Source organism: Malaclemys terrapin, chromosome 5 (genome assembly GCF_027887155.1).
Source record: "Malaclemys terrapin pileata isolate rMalTer1 chromosome 5, rMalTer1.hap1, whole genome shotgun sequence".
In the NCBI taxonomy this organism is placed as follows: domain Eukaryota; kingdom Metazoa; phylum Chordata; order Testudines; family Emydidae; genus Malaclemys; species Malaclemys terrapin.
The window spans coordinates 143374280-143395399 of record NC_071509.1 but is presented as its reverse complement, the minus strand read 5'-3'; the positions used below and the strand labels follow the sequence as shown (position 1 = coordinate 143395399).

The 21120-nt window shown below is 47.8% G+C and overlaps 1 protein-coding gene across 1 annotated transcript in view; it reads right to left on the bottom strand.

Moving 5' to 3' along the window:
• Positions 1-2758: 2758 nt before the first annotated feature.
• TNKS (tankyrase) overlaps positions 2759-21120 on the bottom strand; it is a 313482-nt gene continuing 295120 nt past the window's right edge. The window contains exons 25-27 of the mRNA XM_054029743.1: positions 9149-9335; positions 8140-8296; positions 2759-5285 (exon numbers count right to left, since the gene is read on the bottom strand). Coding sequence (XP_053885718.1) covers positions 5199-5285; positions 8140-8296; positions 9149-9335 — 431 coding nt within the window. The 3' untranslated portion in view covers positions 2759-5198. The remainder of the gene's footprint in view (positions 5286-8139; positions 8297-9148; positions 9336-21120) is intronic.

Genomic DNA, 21120 nt, shown 5'->3' with positions numbered 1-21120 from the left:
CCCCCGGCGGCCAGAGCGCCAGGAGCAGGGCGGAGAGCCCCTGGTGGCCAGAGCGCCGGGGGGAGGGCGGAGAGCCTGGCTGGGGCTCTCTGCTCTCCCCGGCGGCCAGAGCGCCGGGGGGAGGGCGGAGAGCCCGGCTGGGGCTCTCTGCTCTCCCCGGCGGCCAGAGCGCCGGGAGCAGGGCTGAGAGCCTAGCCGGGGCTCTCCGCTCTCCCCGGCGGCCAGAGCACCGGGGGGAGGGCGGAGAGCCCCCGGCGGCCAGAGTGCTGGGGGGAGGGCGGCGAGGCCGCCGCGGCTCTCCGCTCTCCCCGACTGGCTGGAGCGCCGGGGGAGGGCGGCGAGCCCAGTCGCGGCCCCACTCTTGGGCTGGAGTGCCCCGCTGCGCCGCCCCCCTCCAGGCGCCGCCCTAAGCACATGCTTGGTGGGCTGGTGCCTGGAGCCGGCCCTGGTTGCTCTGTAGGAAGGGGATTTGATCCCAGGAGGCGTGACTAGTCTGGAGGAGTTTAGAAAGACACCATTCTTGTTTCTGGGATTCAAAAACAACGGTGTTCCAAAATGGTGAAAATTATATGCAGAATTTGTAATAGTTTTCAATAGAGCTGGGATGTAGAGATAAACAGACACAAAAAATCAAAATGAAAGATACCTTATTAAGGTATTGTACTCTTATTTGTTTTATCCTAACAGAATTTTTGTTTACAGCAATCAAGACTGCAGTATTATATTGTGGTATTGTACATTAGTTACCTAATTTATCTGTCTCATTGAAACAAACACAGTAATGGAAAGTAAAATTAGCACTTTCACTGTAAGTGGTTGTTTTATTTTTGAGGGTCATGTCACAAAGGGTCCAGAAGTTTCACAATGCATTGCCTCAAAAGGGTTAATGCTAAAGGTTGACAGCCCTGAAGTCCCCAGGCAGCGGGCGCACGGGCTCTGTAAAGTTGAGTGCATTCCAGAAAGAGGTCTGCTAGAGTCTGAACAGCTTGGGCTGGGTTGTTCTGCCAACTGAGCATGCACAATTCCCACTCCCGCCAATGGAAGCGGCACATGCACAGCTGAAGGGGTGGCCAGGCTCAGGCTGTTCTTCATCTGGGTAACCCAGTTACATGCCCTGAACTCTGAATTTCGAACATGCCTCCGCTGGGCGTCAGGAGTTCAGCCATGCAGTGTTCTGGGTGTGCTGAGAATGGATTTGCTCAGTGACAAACACACTGAGACATTTGCAGCCCTCCTTCTGGAGCAATGAGGCTTCTCGTTGTTAGGGCCATGTGAGTAGGTAAATGGTAAATGGGCCACATTTGAGGCGCAAGTACCTGGGTGCTGTTTTAAAGAATTAAGAGACATGAAATTAAGCTGCTCGACTAATGCCTTTTGTAAAAGGCTTTCCTTCCAATCACAGTGTTTGGCTCCTCCACCAGAAACATGGCAAGTGGTTTTAGTACTTACTCTCAGGAAAGCAACTCTGAGGGCTGGTCTTCACTATGGGGTGATCAATCTTGCTGCAATTGATCAGCAAGGGTCGATTTAGGGGGTCCAGTGAAGACCGGCTAAATCGGCGGCAGAGCACTCTCCAGTCAACCCCGGTACTCCAGCTCCCTGAGAAGAGTAAGGGAAGTCAACCGGAGAGCATCTCCTGTCGACACAGCGCAGTGAAGACACTGGGGTATGTCGACCTAAGTTACATCGACGCCAGCTATGTTACTCACGTAGCTGGAGTAACGTAACTTAGCTCGACTTACCCCGGTAGTGAAGACAAGCCCAGAGGGTTGGACATTTGGGGATGGATCCTCAACTGGTGTGAAGATGTCCGCGCAGTGTACAGAGGCGGTCAAAAAAGCAAACAGGATGTTAGGAATCATTAAAAAGGGGATAGAGAATAAGATGGAGAATATATTATTGCCCTTATATAAATCGATGGTACGCCCACAACTCAAATACTGCGTACAGATGTGGTCTCCTCATCTCAAAAAAGATATACTGGCACTAGAAAAGGTTCAGAAAAGGGCAACTAAAATGATTAGGGGTTTGGAACGGGTCCCATATGAGGAGAGATTAAAAAGGCTACGACTCTCCAGCTTGGAAAAGAGGAGACTAAGGGGGGATATGATAGAGGTATATAAAATCATGAGTGATGTGGAGAAAGTGAATAAGGAAAAGTTATTTACTTATTCCCATAATACAAGAACTAGGGTTCACCAAATGAAATTAATAGGCAGCAGGTTTAAAACAAATACAAGGAAGTTCTTCTTCACGCAGCGCACAGTCAACTTGTGGAACTCCTTCCCTGAGGAGGTTGTGAAGGTTAGGACTATAACAGTGTTTAAAAGAGAACTGGATAAATTCACGGTGGTTAAGTCCATTAATGGCTATTAGCCAGGATGGGTAAGGAATGGTGTCCCTAGCCTCTGTTTGTCAGAGGATGGAGATGGATGGCAGGAGAGAGATCACTTGATCATTGCCTGTTGGTCCACTCCCTCTGGGGCACCTGCATTGGCCACTGTCGGTAGACAGGGTACTGGGCTAGATGGACCTTTGGTCTGACCCAGTATGGCCATTCTTATGTACTTATGCTGTCAGTGGAGCTCTGACAACGTACAACATCTGAGGATCTACTTATTCTTTTGGCGAGAACCATATTCGGCTTCTGTGATACGTGAATGGCTTTGAGCAGGTGCACTAGGCATGCCCAGTCTTCAACTTTTGGCCAGGAAGAGTTACGAAATCAAGTGATTTACAAGACAAAAACCACTGCAAATGATTTCCTCACACAGCACCTTTACTCTGCACAGAACATCAGATACATAACACTGGCAGTTAAAAGATATTGGACCACATTTTTGTCTTCTAGAAGTTTAGAGCTCCAGATGAATCCTAGAGCAGCCATTAGTTCAATTAGTACATTGGAAACAACAAACAACAACAGAATCAGGCATAGGGTTTTTTTAAAAGCTGTAAAGCTTTGAACTTCTACACCCATGTTAACTGTTTCGCTTAACTAAGATGCACAACTGTGTTACCATTTAAAACTATGTCTAATGAGAGATGGCAGGTAATATGCATTTTAACAGCTATCTGAAACTACTGCAGATGGCACATCCCAAACCCCTGATTAACTAAATAACATAAAAATAAAAAGCCCTCTAAATGAATACAAAACTTCAAAGCCTAGTTGTTATCATTTGAATTCTAACACTATTAAACAAGTAGCCAAAACACAAACACTCAACTTGAGTCAATGAAATTTAATTAAAAGGGACAGCTGGGTCTTAATTCTGGTTTGGACTGACGAAGCATATTAGAGTCACAAAACCAAACTCAGAACCATATGTCCAGTGCCGGCACAGGAGACTTAAGCAAAACAAAGAAAAGTTTGATGTTTATTGGAACTGCTGCTTCTAACCTTTTCTCTAGGTATACTGCAAAAGATGGTGTGCAGTTCAGCAAGCCTGCCTCAAATTACCAATTTTACAAGTGGTAACATTTGTTCTCCACAAGAATCTCTCTGCAGAATTTCTTCTGTTTTTATATTGAAAATCTCTGTTCGGATTTTTTTTTGATTGTTTTATCTGCAGATTTCTGCAAGTAGACAATTCTTTTATTTTGTAACTAAAGGCAATACACTAACCTGTCATTTCAATACTTTCTGGAGGTAAAAGGCATTAATGCAAGAATTGTAACATGAGCAATTTAACATCGCTGGCTGTTATGCACTCATAAAAAGTGTAGCTCTCTCAGACATACATTTTCCAAAGTCACTGCACAATAAATGCTGCTGTGCCTCTTGTTGATACAGCCTATTAAAAAAGAATCTTAAAATGGTTTTATTTTCAACTTCCTCCGTCTTTCTAAAATTAAAGTTGCAAAAGGAAGTCAAGATTTTTTGGGGGTTAAATTTGCACCCTTGGTATTGGACATTTGAAACCATTTTATATTATGCTACGCAGTGCTTGAAAGTAACCTTCCCCTACCCAGACAAAATAAAAACAAAACATTGTAGGAGGATGATTAGAAAGGACAAAGCCTGGCTTTGTTTTCATATAAACCCAGTCCCCACTAATTGATGTTTAGAACAATTATACACTGGTGGAAATAAATGTTTGTATCTTTTTTGTACATCACTCGTGCACTTCAATTGTGATGTTGTGCATGAAAATACGACATGAACTCGACATAATATAATCCATTTTTGTTGCTTTAAATTAACCAGTTGCTGGGTGTGTCTTTAAGGAACTGCACTTCATACTCCTGCACACAATCTTCTGGCTTTTTACCCACTAATTTTCATCTCCTCGCAGAGTTGCTTCTTTTGAATTATATGCCACTGTCACTTGAGAACATTTCACAGTCTGCATTGTACTTTAGCAGTCTTTTTAACCTTTCATTCATAAAGCGATATTTATATTTTAGTCCGCAGAGGGCACTGACCTGCTTCATGAAGTTTTACCAAACACAAGAGGCAGCTTTATGAAGTTCACGATACTCACTAATACTTCTCCTAGAAAACTGACAGAGTAAGCAGCAAATTGAAACTTGATTTGTTTCCACCCTAAAGTTATGCCTGTAGCAACGTTTGCTCATAAAAGTGCAAAAAACCCCTAAGCTGAAGAACTGGACCTAGCCCCTTCTTGGATAAGAAACTCATATTGCATTGTTAATGATTTTAGCCAACTTGACTTTGTGCAAAATATCTTTAAGAAGGTTCCGGCTCAATTTCAGAATACAAAAGAAGTAAAATAAATAGTTGACTAAGATCTCTCTAAACAATAAGTTGAATTTTGTGTGCTGAAAAGAAATGATGGGTTTAATGCAATTTATCTGTAAATAAAAATAACGAGAACAGTAGTCTATGAAATTTTAACATATGGAGTTGTACTGGTAATGTTTTCTGCTTGTAGCATAATGTTCCCAAAGTCTAGATCAATGCAATGTTGTTTTACACTTGGTAACTGAGGTGAGAATGAGCCTGAGATATGTTGTAAAAAGGCAGTCCCTTGTAAACATTTCCTCAAAAGGAACAGTAGCAGTTGAGTATGTATCAGTTACTCATATTATACTTGTCAATATAGCAATGCTTTATAAAAGACATACAGCTTATTTCCAGGTTGTCAAGAATTTTATATGATATTGATTTTCTGAAACAAAATGTCATCCAGTCCAAGATTTAAATCATATTTTGCTTCACCACTCTACATTTACTAGGTCTTCTGCTCTGCTGCAGTTGCAGTTTGTGAGGGAGCTTCTGGTTTCATGATCTGGTATGTAATGAGATATTCTGGGTAAGCCTGTAAATAAGCAGAGAAACAAACCAATGCTTTTCTGAAAAATATGGACAGTAAATTACAATTTCACACTTCATTTATTTGTAAGGGTCCATGGACTAGAACCTGGGTCTGCAGAGCCTGGGACGGCTGATGTCCCCACAGAGCCACCAGGAGGCTATGGAGAGCTATGGCCAGGAAGCTGCAGCAGGAAGCATGACCCAAGGGAGCCAGAGTGACAGTATCCTGGTGGCCCTCTGATTGGCCAAGTCCCCTATTAAACCGCAGGGTTGTTACAGGAAGTTGTCTGGGCAACCACACAGATTTTGGCCTGCTGCAACTCCAGACTTCACCTTTTCACCTGACCTCCGGTCTCCAATCACAGCCTGACTCTGATCCTGACTCCAGCCTGGTACTACCTCTGACCTCTGGTCTCCAACTCCAACTCTTCTCCCGACTCTAGGTTACTGAATCTGGCTCTTGTGATTCCTCCGACTCCTGCTCAGCAACTACCATTTCTGGTGTGCAGACCCCAGTGCAGCTGTGACCACCTGTGACCCAGTCCCTTACAAAAGGACGTTAGACCATGGAGGCTATTACATGTCTATTACTGTAACACTGATGTTTCAATATAAACATCTTCCTCCTCACATCGGCTCTCCCTCTTTGCTTTTTAGCTTTCCCTTGATATCCGTACTGATCAATGAGATTCCTCAGTAGGGAAGACTATAACACTGCTCTCCTTACCTCCCGTTAGTCACAGCACCAGAATTCTTGAGCAAAGCTACCAGAGAAGGAGAGCAGAGAGGAAAGCAGCAGGAGAACTAGATGTCTATGCCAGTGGGGGCACAGCAGAAAGAGCTCATAATAAGAGCCAGATTTTCCAGTGTTTAGCACTGAGAACAACGGGAGCTGCTGGGTGCCGAGCACTAATGCACATATGGTTCCAAACTTTCAAACATTCAGGGCTCTCCTGAAATGAGGCAACAAGTCTTAATAAAAAGGAGTTTGGTCCACGTGGGCATTACCACTGCATGGCTGAATGGACCCAACAGTTTCTCTCTTCCTGAGTTAACACCGTGGGAAATTCCCATGTGCACCTCCCCCAAGAGCGTAACAGAATACAGACTGCAATACTGGACTGGTCAGTGGCCCTAACTAAGTGCTGGTTAGTGATCTGTTTCGTGACCTGCAAACATTTTAAGAGTAAAGTAACTACTGAATGAGCACTGAGCACATAATATAACTGCCCTGCCAGTCCCTCACTGCAGGTCCTTGTGGCACAGCACTGCACTGGCTGTGTTGCTCCAGCATTCTGGAACTTCACGGCTTCCTTTGAGCCGTGGACTTTGGGGACAACCTTCCTGCAGGTGCTCACAGTAAACAGGTCATGTAAATGGAAAGTTTTATTCCCAGGGCAAATGTCTTATCTGAACTGTTTTTATTCAAAACAAGTCTTGAATACTACTTATGCTGGCACAAAGGTAAGACTAAGTTTAGTCACACGAGGAATCTCCCCAACTCCCTTTTGGATGGCAACTGTATACTTTGCAGCAACAGCCAATGCAACTACTAGCTGGAATCTATGGAATAAGACACAGCTTTCCCCACTTAGTCTGCCTTCGCTGCAACAGAGCCAAGGTCATGGAGAATCAGTGCCCTCTGCTGTGGCTACCAAGGCCAATCACATATTTGAAGAGGCTCTTGTTTAGTAGCACCAGACAGAAGGCGATTATATAGACACAAAGGCCAGATCCTCACGTGTAGAACTGTGTAGCACCACTGAAGTCAATGGGGGCTATGCTGATTTACACCAGCTGGGGATCTGGCCACCACTATGTATTCAAATGACTTGTAGAGCCTTCACTGGTACATGATTTGGGAACTTTATCTAGATTGTTATCAGACAAGCACACAGTACCTGGTATATGACATGTTTCTGACTACACTGACTACAAATTTTGCACATTCCATTATTCTGATGCTTTATAATTAAGCCCCTTTGTTTTCAGTTTAAACTGATTTTTACCCAAAAAATCCTGGGTTTCACAAACAGAATTATTCATTTTCCCCCCCGATTTTCACCCTACTTTTGTATCATTCAAATATATAAATAACTTGTTTTATTAGGAAAATACAATATATTGCATGAGACATGTGTTACGATAATACATTAGTCTGGGTGTATACGCAAAGCTGCCTGTTGATGGAAGGCTATGTATTACCAGGCTAGAAGATACACACAATAAACAAACAGGCACGCACGCGAGCTCTGAGGTGCGTGCGCATCTGAATGTACTGATGAATCTCATGCCCACCACGTACACATTTCAAGCTACTAGCAGATAACATTTTAAAGATTTAAAACACTAAAATGAGACGAAAACAAAAATATGTCTCAGAACACGTTTCAGAACATAAGTATTCGAAAATTAAAAAAAAAATAAAAAAACAGGAGAAAAGGATGAAGTTGAGTGTATGCGCTGCAAGTGGTGTGGCCCAATTATTAAATAGAACTATTAGCCTATAAATATTTACAAGTCTACAACAGTAAACTATTTATTCAAATGAAAAGTTTTATGTGGGGATTAGAGAGATATTGTTTTCTTAAACTCAGAGGTGGTATTGTATTTTGAGTTCTGTTTTAGTGCTGCAGCAAATCACATTGATGAGCGGAATTTAAAGGATTAATCTACTGAATACTTTTTACCCATCTTTCTGTCCATCAAAATAAACACCGATATTTACCCAGAAAAATTATTAATAGTTTTTTGCACTGATTTTCACATGTTTTTGTTGTGGTAATAAACACTGATAAATTCCTGGGCAAAATTAAATAAAAACTGAAAATGAAAGGCCCTATTTATAATCCACATACCTGCTCTCCTCTGTAGATAACATATTCAGCATATGCAAGTCCATTCACGCTTGGCCTGCCAATTACAGAATGATGTCCGGGAGGGGCATGAGCCATTTTCATTGTACTGAACTGCAGAAAAGATTTTCCAAGAGTGACTCTACAGAAAAGCATTTGTCTAAGAGAAAAACAAAACAGACAAATCAGATCTTACTGGGAGCAGATGACTACTGTAAACCTTAAGAATGACTTCAAAATTTAGGAACTTGTTTAAGTTATCAAAATCCATTTCCCTGAGCCTTCAAATAAGGAAATTAAGAATACATTTTTAAAAATGAAGAACAAGAATGAAAGGAAAACCTTCATAAAAACGGTGCATGTGGACATACATCTGGTAAAATGCAGGCTGTGATGATCTACGTTATAATTTATTTTAAACTGTATTGTTGCAGGCATCTTAAATTCTTATCACCCAATGACTGGTTTAGAGAGGGAGAAAGGCCAACGCCACTAGCCTATGAACCACTGCAGAGCTTTTTGATGTACTTCATTGACAAGCAAGGCCTTGAATAAATGACACATAAAATCCATGAATATTTGCTCTCTACAAAAACCCTGCTCTTAGGTCAAGCTGCAATAAATCTTGGCATCCCAGTTTTGTTCTGCCAGCAGAAGACACTATATGGAGGCACAAGCAACTTTAAAGATTGCTTGGAATCCAATCACTATTATTTACCATAATCTACTCAGTTTCAGTCCTGATATTTCAAGCTTTATTCATAAACCACCATTCTGTTTTATTTATACTCCCTGTAAACTCAATGTCTAGATATAATTTTCAAATCCTTTCTAGGGCTTGCTGGGCCCCTTTCTGTTCAGCCTTGACAAAGTATAAACTGAATTTTCATGCTATGTCCAGGACCACGTGGCTAGTCTTTCTCTGAAGCATATCCATATAGCCAGAGCTATAACGTATAAAGGAGAGTGAAACGGTGTGTTTTCCCTGTAGGCAAATCCCTTGGAAACTTACCTGTGACAAATGTAACAGGATCTGTCTTTGTGTGTTGGGCAGCCGGTCCCTCCCCCAATTCCATACACATACTGGTTACTTTTCGAGGAGTTCTCTGCAAAGTAAATTCCAGCTCCAAACATCCCGCCAATGTATGCATGTCTTTCATCAAATCCTTTGTGAATAATCGCGTTAATAAAAGGAGACCCTAGAACAGTAAGACACAAAGAGGGGGTGGGGGGTTAGCTTTTGTGCAGGTTAGAGCTCAGACTTACTGTAGACTTTTACTGATAAGAGGTACTTGTGTAATATGTAAATTAAATGTTTGAAAATAAATTCAATCACCTCAAGGGATTTATCATGTGTACCAGAATCCTACATATAACTCATGATATTTGTTATTCATTTACTAAATCTCATTACATATCTTTTCCCCACTCAAACTTCAGTGCAATTTATCTTGCCAAATGTAATCATTCTTCAGCAGTTAATTCCACCTAAGATAGGCAGCTTTTGTCTGATTATCCTGACAACACGTTTTGCTACATGAAACCAACTTTTACTGGGGCTTGTGCAATTTGCTTAAGCTATTCAGGAGGCTGTAGTTTGCAAGCATTTCTGAGCAGTTCTCCAGAGTCTTTTGAGGTCCTCCTTGTACTTTCCATCCTCTCTGGCTCCCTGACCTACCCCGGCATGGTGCAGCTCCCCTCCTTTCTCTGACAGCCTGCATCTCTCATGGCAATGCAATGTCATAGAAGATCAGGGTTGGAAGGGAGCTCAGCTAGTCCCACCCCCTGCTCCAAGCAGGACCAACCCCAACTAAACGTCCTTCCTAAGAGCTGCCAATAGGTCCAGCAAAGTAGCTTGCACTGAATATGGTTTAACAAAGAAATAGCAGGTCTGAAATATAAAGGCGAGGTTACTCACCTTGTGCAACAACTGGAGTTCTTCAAGATGTGTGTCCCTATGGGGACTTCATTTCAGGTGTGCACGCGCCCTTGTGCCTTGATCGGAGATTTCTGGTAGCAGCGCCTGTTCAGCCCATGCATGCACCTTACCCATTCTTGCACCCTCAGTTCCTTCTCTACCACAAAGTCCCACAAGAGAACATAAGAATGGCCCTACTGGGTCAGACCAAAGGTCCATCTAGCCCAGTATCCGGTCTTCCAACAGTGGCCAGAGCCAGGTGCCCCAGAGGGAATGAAAAGAACTGGTAATCATCAAGTGATCCATCCCCTGTCGCTCATTCCCAGCATCTGGCAAACAGAGGCTAGGGACACCATTCCTGCTCAAAACTCCAAAGCAGAGAGGAAGGAGGATGGGTAGGAGAGCACATTTCAGTGAACTCCAGTTACTGCACAAGATGAGTAAAAGACGGTTACTCACCGTTGTAACTGTTGTTCTTCGAGATGTGTTGCTCATATCCATTCCATTAGGTGTGTGCGCGCCGCGTGCACGATCGTCGGAAGATTTTCTACCCTAGCAACACCGGCGGGTCGGCTGTGGAGCCCCCTAGAGTGGCGCCTTCATGGCGCTGAATATATACCCCAGCCGACCCGGCGCCCCCTCAGTTCCTTCTTGCCGGCTACTCCGACAGTGGGGACGGGGGGCGGGTTTGGAATGGATATGAGCAACACATCTCGAAGAACAACAGTTACAACGGTGAGTAACCGTCTTTTCTTCTTCGAGTGCTTGCTCATATCCATTCCATTAGGTGACTCCCAAGCCCAACTTAGGTGGTGGGGTCGGAGTGAGACATTGCTGTGTGCAAAACCGCTGATCCGAAAGCAGCATCGTCTCTGGACTGCTGCACTAGTGCATAGTGAGCTGTAAATGTGTGGACTGATGACCAAACCGCTGCTCTACAAATGTCCTGGATCGGAACTTGTGCCAGGAAAGCCGTCGAGGAGGCCTGGGCCCTCGTGGAGTGAGCGGTGAGGTGCGGTGCTGAGACACCTGCCAGGTCATAGCAAGTCCGGATGCAAGACGTAATCCAGGAGGATAGGCATTGTGAGGAGACCGGTGAGCCTTTCATTCGGTCGGCCACTGCAACGAAGAGTTGCGTCGTCTTTCTAAAGTGCTTTGTGCGGTCAATATAGAAGGCCAGGGCCCTTCGTACGTCCAGGGAATGCAAACGTTGATCCTGGCGAGTGGCATGTGGTTTGGGATGAAAGACCGGGAGAAAGATGTCCTGGTTGATATGAAAAGGAGAAACCACCTTAGGGAGAAAGGCAGGATGTGGACGAAGCTGCACTTTATCCTTATGGAAAACTGTATAAGGGGGCTTGGATGTAAGCGCCCTGAGTTCAGAAACGCGCCTTGCCGAGGTGATGGCTACAAGGAAGGCTGTCTTCCAGGATAGGTACAAAAGTGAACAGGTGGCCAGTGGCTCGAATGGAGGACCTGTGAGCTTGGAGAGAACCAGGTTGAGGTCCCACGTCTGAACGGGCTGACGTTGTTGTGGGTACATCCGGTCTAAGCCCTTGAGGAATCTAACGACCATCGGGTTAGAGAATACCGAGGACGCGAGTTCCCCTGGGTGAAAGGCCGATATAGCGGCCAGGTGAACTCTAATTGAAGATATCGCCAACCCCTGCTGTTTTAGGGAGAGGAGATATTCCAAAATGAGAGGAATGGGTGCCTGCAACGGGGACATGGCTCGTTGTTCGCACCAACAGGAGAACCGCTTCCACTTGGCCAGGTACGTGGTGCGTGTTGAGGGCTTCCTACTGCTCAGCAGAATCTGTTGGACAGAGTGCGAGCATTGCTGCTCTGCCTGGGTGAACCATGGAGCAGCCACGCCGTGAGGTGGAGTGATTGCAGGTCGGGGTGACGCAGCCGGCCGTGGTCCTGAGAGATGAGATCCGGACACAATGGAAGCGGGATCGGTGTCTGAACCGAGAGTTCCAACAGTGTGGTGTACCAATGTTGTCTCGGCCACGCTGGAGCGACCAGAATTACCTGTGCCTGGTCTCTGCGCAATTTTAACAGTACCTTGTGGACCAGAGGAAACGGAGGGAAGGCATAAAACAGGTGGTCTTTCCAGGGAAGGAGAAACGCATCCGAGAGGGAGCCCGGAGCTCGACCTTGCAGGGAGCAGAACACGTGGCACTTCCTGTTGTCTCGAGATGCAAACAGGTCTATCTGGGGAAACCCCCACCTCCGGAAGATGGAATGTATGATGTCCGGACGGATAGACCACTCGTGCGTCTGGAAGGACCTGCTGAGTCGGTCCGCTAGAGTGTTCTGGACTCCAGGGAGGAACGATGCCGTGAGATGGATTGAGTGGGCGATGCAGAAGTCCCACAGGCGAATGGCCTCTTGGCATAGAATTGACGAACGTGCTCCTCCTTGCTTGTTGATGTAAAACATGGCCGTGGTGTTGTCGATGAGAACTAACACACATCGGCCACGTAGGAGGTTGAGAAATGCCTGGCACGCCAGGCGCACCGCCATCAGTTCCCGAACATTGATGTGCAGGGCTAGCTGGGGTGCAGTCCACAGGCCCTGGGTATGGTGTTCGTTGAGATGGGCGCCCCAACCCAGAGATGAAGCGTCTGTGACCAGGTGCAGAGAGGGTTGTGGGGCGTGAAATGGCATCCCCTCGCAGACCACATTGTGATCTAGCCACCAGGTGAGGGAGGTCAGGACCGAGATCGGGACCGTGACCACCATGTTCAGGCTGTCCCGATTTGGTCGATATATTGACGACACCCAGGTCTGGAGTGGGCGAAGCCGAAGTCTGGCATGCCTGGTTACGTACGTGCAGGAGGCCATGTGACCCAGCAGGGTAAGGCACGACCTCACCGTGGTAGTTGGGAACGCCTGGAGCCCTTGAATGAGGCTCGTGATGGTGCCAAATCGGTTGTCTGGCAGGATGGCTTGTGCACGTCTGGAGTCTAGAACTGCGCCTATGAATTCTATTCTCTGGGTAGGTTCTAGAGTGGATTTGTCCTTGTTGAGTAGGATGCCCAACTCGTTGAATGTGTGCACTATTATGTGGACGTGAGCTTGAACTTGCTCCTTGGTGCGACCGCGTACCAGCCAGTCGTCTAGGTACGGGAACACCTGTATCCCTTGCCGACGAAGGTACGCTGCCACGACAGCCATACATTTCGTGAACACTCTTGGGGCCGAGGATAGGCCGAAGGGAAGGACTGCAAATTGGTAGTGCACCATGTTTACCACGAATCGCAGGAAGCGTCTGTGAGGTGGGTAAATTGAGATGTGAAAGTATGCGTCTTTCATGTCGAGGGCGGCGAACCAGTCTCCAGGATCGAGGGAAGGGATAATGGCCCCCAAAGAGACCATGCGGAACTTCAACTTTACTACGAATTTGTTGAGTCCGCGCAAGTCCAAGATGGGCCGCAGACCTCCTTTGGACTTGGGGATCAGGAAGTAACGGGAGTAAAATCCCCTGCCCCTTAACTCTACTGGAACCTCCTCTATGGCCCCCATAGCAAGGAGCGTGGAAACCTCCTGTATAAGAAGTTGCTCGTGAGAAGGGTCCCTGAAGAGGGACGGGGAAGGGGGGTGGAAGGGGGGGATAGAAGAAAACTGGATAGTGTATCCCCTCTCCACTGTGCGGAGGACCCAACGGTCCGAAGTTATAAGGGACCAAGCACGGTGGAAGTGGGAGAGACGATCCCGAAAGGAGGGGGCTGGATCCTGGGGGATGACTGGGGCGCCGTCCTCGACCGCACCTTCAAAAGTTCTGCCTGGGGCCTGAAGGTGGTCTAGGTGGCCCCTGGTTCTGGCCGGGTTGAGGGCCGGCCCACCTTCTTCTACCACCTCGCCCTCGCCTCCGGGTCGAGTCCTGTCTCTGACGAGGCGGGGGGGGGTAGAAGCGCTGAGGCTGCGGCCTAAATGGTCTGCGCTGAGGGCCCACAACATGCATCCCCAGGGAGCGCATGATTGTTCTCGAGTCCTTGAGGCTCTGCAGGCGAGAGTCCGTCTTGTCCGAGAACAATCCACGTCCCTCAAAGGGCAGATCCTGTAGGGTTTGCTGTCGCTCCGGAGGCAAACCCGAAACTTGAAGCCAGGAGATCCTCCGCATAGCGATACCCGAAGCCAGGGTCCTCGCAGCTGAGTCTGCTATGTCCAAGGAGGCCTGCAAGGAGGTCCGAGCCACCTTCTTACCCTCCTCTACCATGGCTCCAAACTCTTCCCTGGACTCTTGGGGAATCAACTCCTTAAACTTCCCCATAGAGTTCCAGGAGTTAAAATTGTAACGGCTCAATAGCGCCTGTTGGTTCGCCGCTCTAAGTTGCAGCCCTCCGGCTGAGTAAACCTTACGGCCAAACAAATCGAGCCGCTTAGCCTCTTTTGATTTAGGCGCTGCAGCCTGCTGGCCGTGGCGCTCTCGTGCGTTCACTGATTCCACCACCAGTGAACACGGTTGGGGGTGGGTATACAAGTACCCGTAGTCCTTAGACGGGACAAAGTACTTCCTTTCCACCCCTCTCGCTGTGGGTGGGATAGAGGCAGGAGTTTGCCATAACGTATCCGCATTGGTTTGTATCGTGTGGATCAGGGGTAGCGCCACCCTCGATGGGGCATCCGCTCCGAGGATGTTCACGATAGGGTCCTGTACTTCCACTATCTCCTCCGCCTGCAGGTCCATATTACGGGCCATCCTACGCAGGAGATCCTGGTGAGCCCGAAGATCTATCGGAGGGGGACCCGTACATGAAGTGCCCGCCACTGCCTCATCTGGAGAGGAGGAGGAAGACGCCTCCGGTGGTACTGGATCCAAGGGGGGGTCCTGATCCCCCTGCTCTTGGGCCGGAGCATCACCTGTACTCGGGTCTATGGTGTCAGGTGGCGTGGACACGGAAGCCTCCATGCCCCCTGGCGGAGGCCGAGAGATGGTGGATTCTGGGGCCCTTCTAACCGAGTGACCCGAGCGAGAGGTCGATGGTATTGGAGCCCCTTGCTCCTGGTGGTACGCCCACGGGGTCCAAAATGACCAGTGAGATGGTCCATGAGAGTGGTCCTCTGCCATCTCCTGCCAATGGCCCAAGTTCCGTTCCTCGGCTTGCCCTTGAGGGGGGTATGCCGATCTCGACAGGTCCTCCGAGGAGCGAGACACCGATCTTGACGGCCATGGCGGTGCCGAGAGAGATGAAACGACCCCCGTGGGCTGCGGTGCTGCACGGTACCGGTCCGGAGATGATCTATCTCTGCGCGGTGCCGGCGAACGGTGCCGGGACCGCGATCGGTGCCGATGACCTCGTCGGTGCCGGGAGCCGGATCTGGACCTCGATGAGGACCTGGAGTATGCCCGGTGCCGGGAGCGGCCTCTCGACGTCGAGCGTCGACCGTAGCGGTGCCGAGAACTACGTCTCGACGTTGATCGGTGCCGACGATCATAGCGGTGCCGAGACGTAGACCGGTGCCGCGACGAAGATCTTGGCCGCGAGTACGACCGGTGCCGAGGTGATATTCGGTGCCGGGACTGCGAGCGGCGTGGGGACCTGCTTCTGGACCTGGACCGGTGCCGAGGTTCCAGCCCTTGTGATGGAGGGCGCATCAAGGCAGGTTTCCCCCTTGACTGGACCGGGCGGGTCAACGGTGCCGTCGGTGCCAGTGGTTGAGGCGGTGCCGGCTCTGTGAGAGCTATCAAGTCTCTCGCCGCCACGAAGGTCTCCGGAGTCGACGGGAGTTGTATTACCGCCGGTCTCGGTGGAGACGCTATCTGCACCGGACTCAACGGCCTCGGTGCCGGAGTCGACAGTGCTGGAGGCACCTGTTTCCGGTGCTCCGCCGGCGCACTCGGCTCTACCCCCGGCACTGGGGGAGCCGGCGTCTTTGGTACAGAGGACCCCGTCTTATGGGCTTTTTTATGCCCCGGGGATAATGACCGGCGCCGAGGTGCCTGCTGCGGTGCCGACGAGGTCCGGTGCCGGGGAGGTTTGTCCGACACCGCCCGCGTTGTCGGCATTGCCGGTGCTGCTGGGGCACTGCGCACCGAGGTGCTAGGTGCCTGGGCCTGGCTCGTAGAAGGAGTGTCCGGGATAAGTGCCGCCTCCATCAGGAGTTGCCGGAGCCGAAAGTCCCGCTCTTTCTTGGTCCTTGGTCTGAAGGCCTTACAGATCTTGCACTTATCTGTTTGGTGGGACTCTCCCAGGCACTTCAGACAGGAGTCGTGCGGGTCGCTCGTGGGCATAGGTTTAGCGCAGGAGGCGCACTGCTTGAAGCCGGGAGCTCTGGGCATGAGCCCGGGCCCGCGGCCGGGGGAGAAAGGGGGCGACGACCCCCTTAGTCCCCTGGACTATTATAACAAATCTAACAACTTTAAACTATTTAACTATTAAACTACAAACACTAGAACTATAACTATAACTACAACTGCGAATAACTAATTAAGCTAGGGAGAGTGGAGAACAGCTATGCCGCGCTCCACAGTTCCAACGACCGTCAGGGGCGGTAAGAAGGAACTGAGGGGGCGCCGGGTCGGCTGGGGTATATATTCAGCGCCATGAAGGCGCCACTCTAGGGGGCTCCACAGCCGACCCGCCGGTGTTGCTAGGGTAGAAAATCTTCCGACGATCGTGCACGCGGCGCGCACACACCTAATGGAATGGATATGAGCAAGCACTCGAAGAAGAACTGCTCCTTCTTCAAGTAGTGTCCATATGGCTGCTCCACTTCAGGTGACTGCCAAGCACTAATCCACAGAGAGGAGGGAGCTCAGTACTCAAGACAGAAATGCATTGCCAACCGCAGCATCCGATCTAGTGGCATGAACCACAGCATAATTGTTGGAGAAAGTATGTACTGAAGTCCAGGTTGAAGGTGTGAAAATCTCAACAACTGGAACATTCTTAAATAATGCCATAGAAGTAGTTTGTGATCTTGTAGAGTGGGCTAACCCTCTTGAACGAGGCTGAATGCGAGCAGAGTCATAACATGAAATAACGCACCCAAAGATCCATCCTGAGAGCCTCTGGTTGGAAATTGTGGGTCCCTTGGATCTGTCTGCAACTGAAACAGTCTAGAGGTCTTCTGGAAAGGTTTGGTTCTATCCAGATGGAAGGCTGATGTCCTTAGGCTTCTGACATCTAACATATGGAAGGCAGATTCCTACCGAGTCTGATGTGATTTTGGGGTAAAAAACAGAGATGAATGGTCTGGTTTATATGAAATTCAGAAGACACCATAGGCGCCATCTTTGTTTGGATGTGGCTATAATGATTCTTTGAAAAACATTATAAAGGGGGATCTGCTATTAAAGTCCCCAGCTTTTGGACCCCGTGGACGGAAGTGATGGCCACCAAGAAGACTGTCTTTGTGAAAAGGTGAAGAAGTGAACATGTAGCTAACGGTTGGAAGGGGTGTTCAGGAGTCCTGTTTGTTCAAGATCCTCCCACTATCATCATTACATCAGACACACCACACTTGGGATAGAGGGGCACATTTGGGGGGTTGCACATAATCCAGGGAAAATAGTCATTCCGAGAGCAGTTTCTTCACATCAGTCTTCTGGAGTTGAGAGCAGTGAGTGTCCTTTTACCAGCTGAATGACTGCAGAACCTACTGGGGAACAGGGGCTTGTCCGGACTCTGATTGTTTGGTATATAGACTGTCCTGACCCATTCCTGGATGCCCTGAAGATACAATTTGGCATGTTGAGATACAAAGATGCAAACTGCCATGTGCCCTAGCAGCTGAAGATAATTTTTTACTGGGATTTGAGGGTCGCAATGAAATGAGATTCTGCAGGGTGAAAAACCTGTTCATAGGGAGGTAAGCCCTGGCTGTGAACACATCTAGAGAAGTTCCTCTGATGTCCATCTGCTGTACTGGTGTAAAAATTGACTTATTGAGAATGAGTCGAAGGCCCAAAGTGTGGAATAGCGACCTCATCGCTTGTATTGCTGACAATACCCCTTGATATTATCAGTCCCAGTCAACAAATTGTCAAGATAAGAGAAGATCATTAGCGCCAGGCGATGAAGGTGGGGATCTATGACCAGGAGGATCTATGAGAATACCCTTGGGGCAGAGGAAAGGCTGAAAGGGAGCATGTGGTGCCAATAGTGGTCGCATTCAATTATGACGTGAAGAAATATCTTATGAGAGGGATGAATTGCCACATGAAAATACATGTCTTGAAAGTTGAGAGTCACAAACCAATTCCTGGAATCGAGGGAGGGAACTATAGCTGCAAGGGTTACCATCCTGAATTTCTGCTGTTTTACACAGTTGTTCATGCACCTGAGATGTAATACTGACTCCCATCCCCATTCTTTTTGGGGACCAGAAAGTACCTGAAGTAGCACCTCTTTCCCCCGAGCTGAACTGGAACTGGTTCCATGGCCCCTAAGCATAGCAGTGAGGCAATTTCCTGTCTCAGCAATTGACCATGAGATGGGTCTTTGAAAAGGGACAGGGGAAGGGAGGGACGGGGTATGGAAGTGGGACGGATAGTATAACCAGATGTAATGGCCTCCAACACCCATCTGTTGGATGTTATGGTCTCCCATGCAGTCTGAAACTGGGAGAGGAAGTATTTAAAGGGGAGGAGGAGGATAGGATGGTGCAACAGTGAGTTCAGTGGGTGAGTTAGACTTTTGACGAAGCCATCAAAACTGGTGCTTGGACTACATGGAAGGTTGGGATGAAGAAGCTGTGGCAGCCGCCGGCTTCCTTTCTGAATATTTAGGCCTCCTGGCCCCTGGCTTGGGTGGCCTACGGAAGGTGGAAAAATGGGCCGAGCAAGATCTCTGTGCTGACTGTGACTTGCTAAACTTTCTTTTATATGTTGGTGATAGACCCGAAAGGATCGGTGTTTGGTCTTCGGTCATTCAAGGTGTGAAGGGAGTCGTGTGTAGACTTGGAAAACAATTAATGGCTGTCACAATGGAGATCTTCAACAATATTCTCCATCTCCCTAGGAAAGCCAAAATGCTCATTGCATTACGATCGCAGTGGAGATGGACCTGGCTGCAGCACCAGCTGCATCCAAGGAGTCCTGTTATGAAAGAACTGGACTTAACATAATCTGCACTTGCCATAACCCGCAGCCTTCTTGTGCAGTTAACCACCAACTGGAAGCGAGGATACCATGTAGAAAGGAAGAATTTGGACTTGCTTAGGCAGACAAAAACAGCTGCACAAACTGCAGTGTTACTAACAAGGATAGATAAAGTAAAATGGCATTCATGAGAATGGAAGGGAGCTGACCTTGGTCCAGGTGCCTGTGTCTGTAAAATTTCTTGCTGAAGTTGCTTTGCTGATAAGTAGAGTAAAGAATTATTATTTGCTGTTGCTAGCGAAATTGCTAGCGTATTAGGGGCCATTATGAGTAATGTGCTTTGTTTGAAAAAAACCTATAAAAAGTTAGTTAAAGAGAATACTCTGGAGAAGTTTGGATTTTCTATGAGCAAGGAGACATTGAAATCAATCTCCCCACTGGCTAGAAGGAAAGCCAGCCACTGGAACCCTGCGCTGCCACTCGATACCATCTCAGACTTCGTGTAACTATATCTATCTGGGGTGCTCTAGACTATTACTATTTTTGATATGTGCTTTGTCCTCAATAAAAACAAGGGTTTTTGTGTGGAAGCACTTTTGTGCGAACTAATCGTTTATCAGACGGAAGTGCTGCATCCCTCACTGATTTATTTCCTGACACTACCTGGAAAACAGAGACTAGTTACCATAGTTTTGGGTTCAGATAAACCCAGTGCCACCTCTGACCTGTATCCCCTAGGCAGAGGTGCCACCCCTGAACTGCACCCATTAGGCAGAGCTGCTGACCCTAACTGCACCCATTGGGGGTGACTGCCACCTTGGGTGCTAACCACTAGGCAGGGGACCCTTCCTCCCAATGCCATGTTGGTACCAGAAATTCAATTTCAGTGTCTGGTGGTGTAGTCCTCTGAGATTTCTACCGGTCTGGTACGAAGTAGATGACCTCAGTACCCAGTCTCTCTTTGTAGTCTGGTTCTTAGAGGACACCTTAGAGGCCTTCCTGGTACCTGAACCACATGGAGCATCTAAAGAACTCCCCTTGGGACCTGAGATCTGTAGAGTCTTCTTGTGATTTGGTGGCCAAGATTTTCTAGGAGACCCAGTACTCCTACTCTTCTTATCAGTAACCAGAAGCTTAGGTAACACAGCTCTCTGTACTGTGGACTTCTGACACAGAAGCTCTGTCTGCTGAGACTTTTGGTGACTGATGCCCAGAGGTAAGCAGCGCAGCTCAGCCTGTATATGTTGAGACATTCAATGACAAGGATCTCAAAGTAGATGGGGCACTTGAAGCCCTGTGTACATGGAGGTTTTCGGTACCCAGGTCAGAAGTCAGTCTTAGGGCTTGTTCCATCATCATTAATCTAAACTTTGTTTCCCTACGGTTTTGAGATCTACTCTTGAACGAGGTGCAGAACTTGCACTTGCTGGGGATATGAGCGTCTCTCAAATTGACAGAGACACTGAGGATGCCTGTCACTCATAAGGATAGCTTCCTGACAGGAAAGACACCTCTTAAAACTAGGAGATCCAGTCAGACCCCAGAGCAAAGTCCAAAAAATCCCCCTTAACATGGAGAACAAAGAAAAAAGAGGGAACCGTGATTCCAACAACTAACACGGAAACATTAAACACTAACTATACACGAGAACTAGGCTGACGAGGACAGGCAAACTCTACACTCCATCTCAGGCTGAAAAGTACGGAGGGTTGTTCCCACATGCGGTTCTATATGTCCTCGGAACAGGGCACGAGAATGTGTAGGGCACATGGAAGGGCACATGGAAGGGCCAAACGGGCACTGCTTCCAAAAAACTTTGCTCAAAGGAACAGGGGCGCATAAACACCTAAAGTGAAGCACCCACAGGAACACTTCTTGAAGAAGTGTAGCTTTTCTCATCAAAACACACTCGCATACATTCTGATGGTGGAGAGGAAAGTGAGCAGAAATACAAAAACAATGTACAATGATTAACACTAACATTTACTCCCCCCTACTTTTTTTTTTTTTTTTT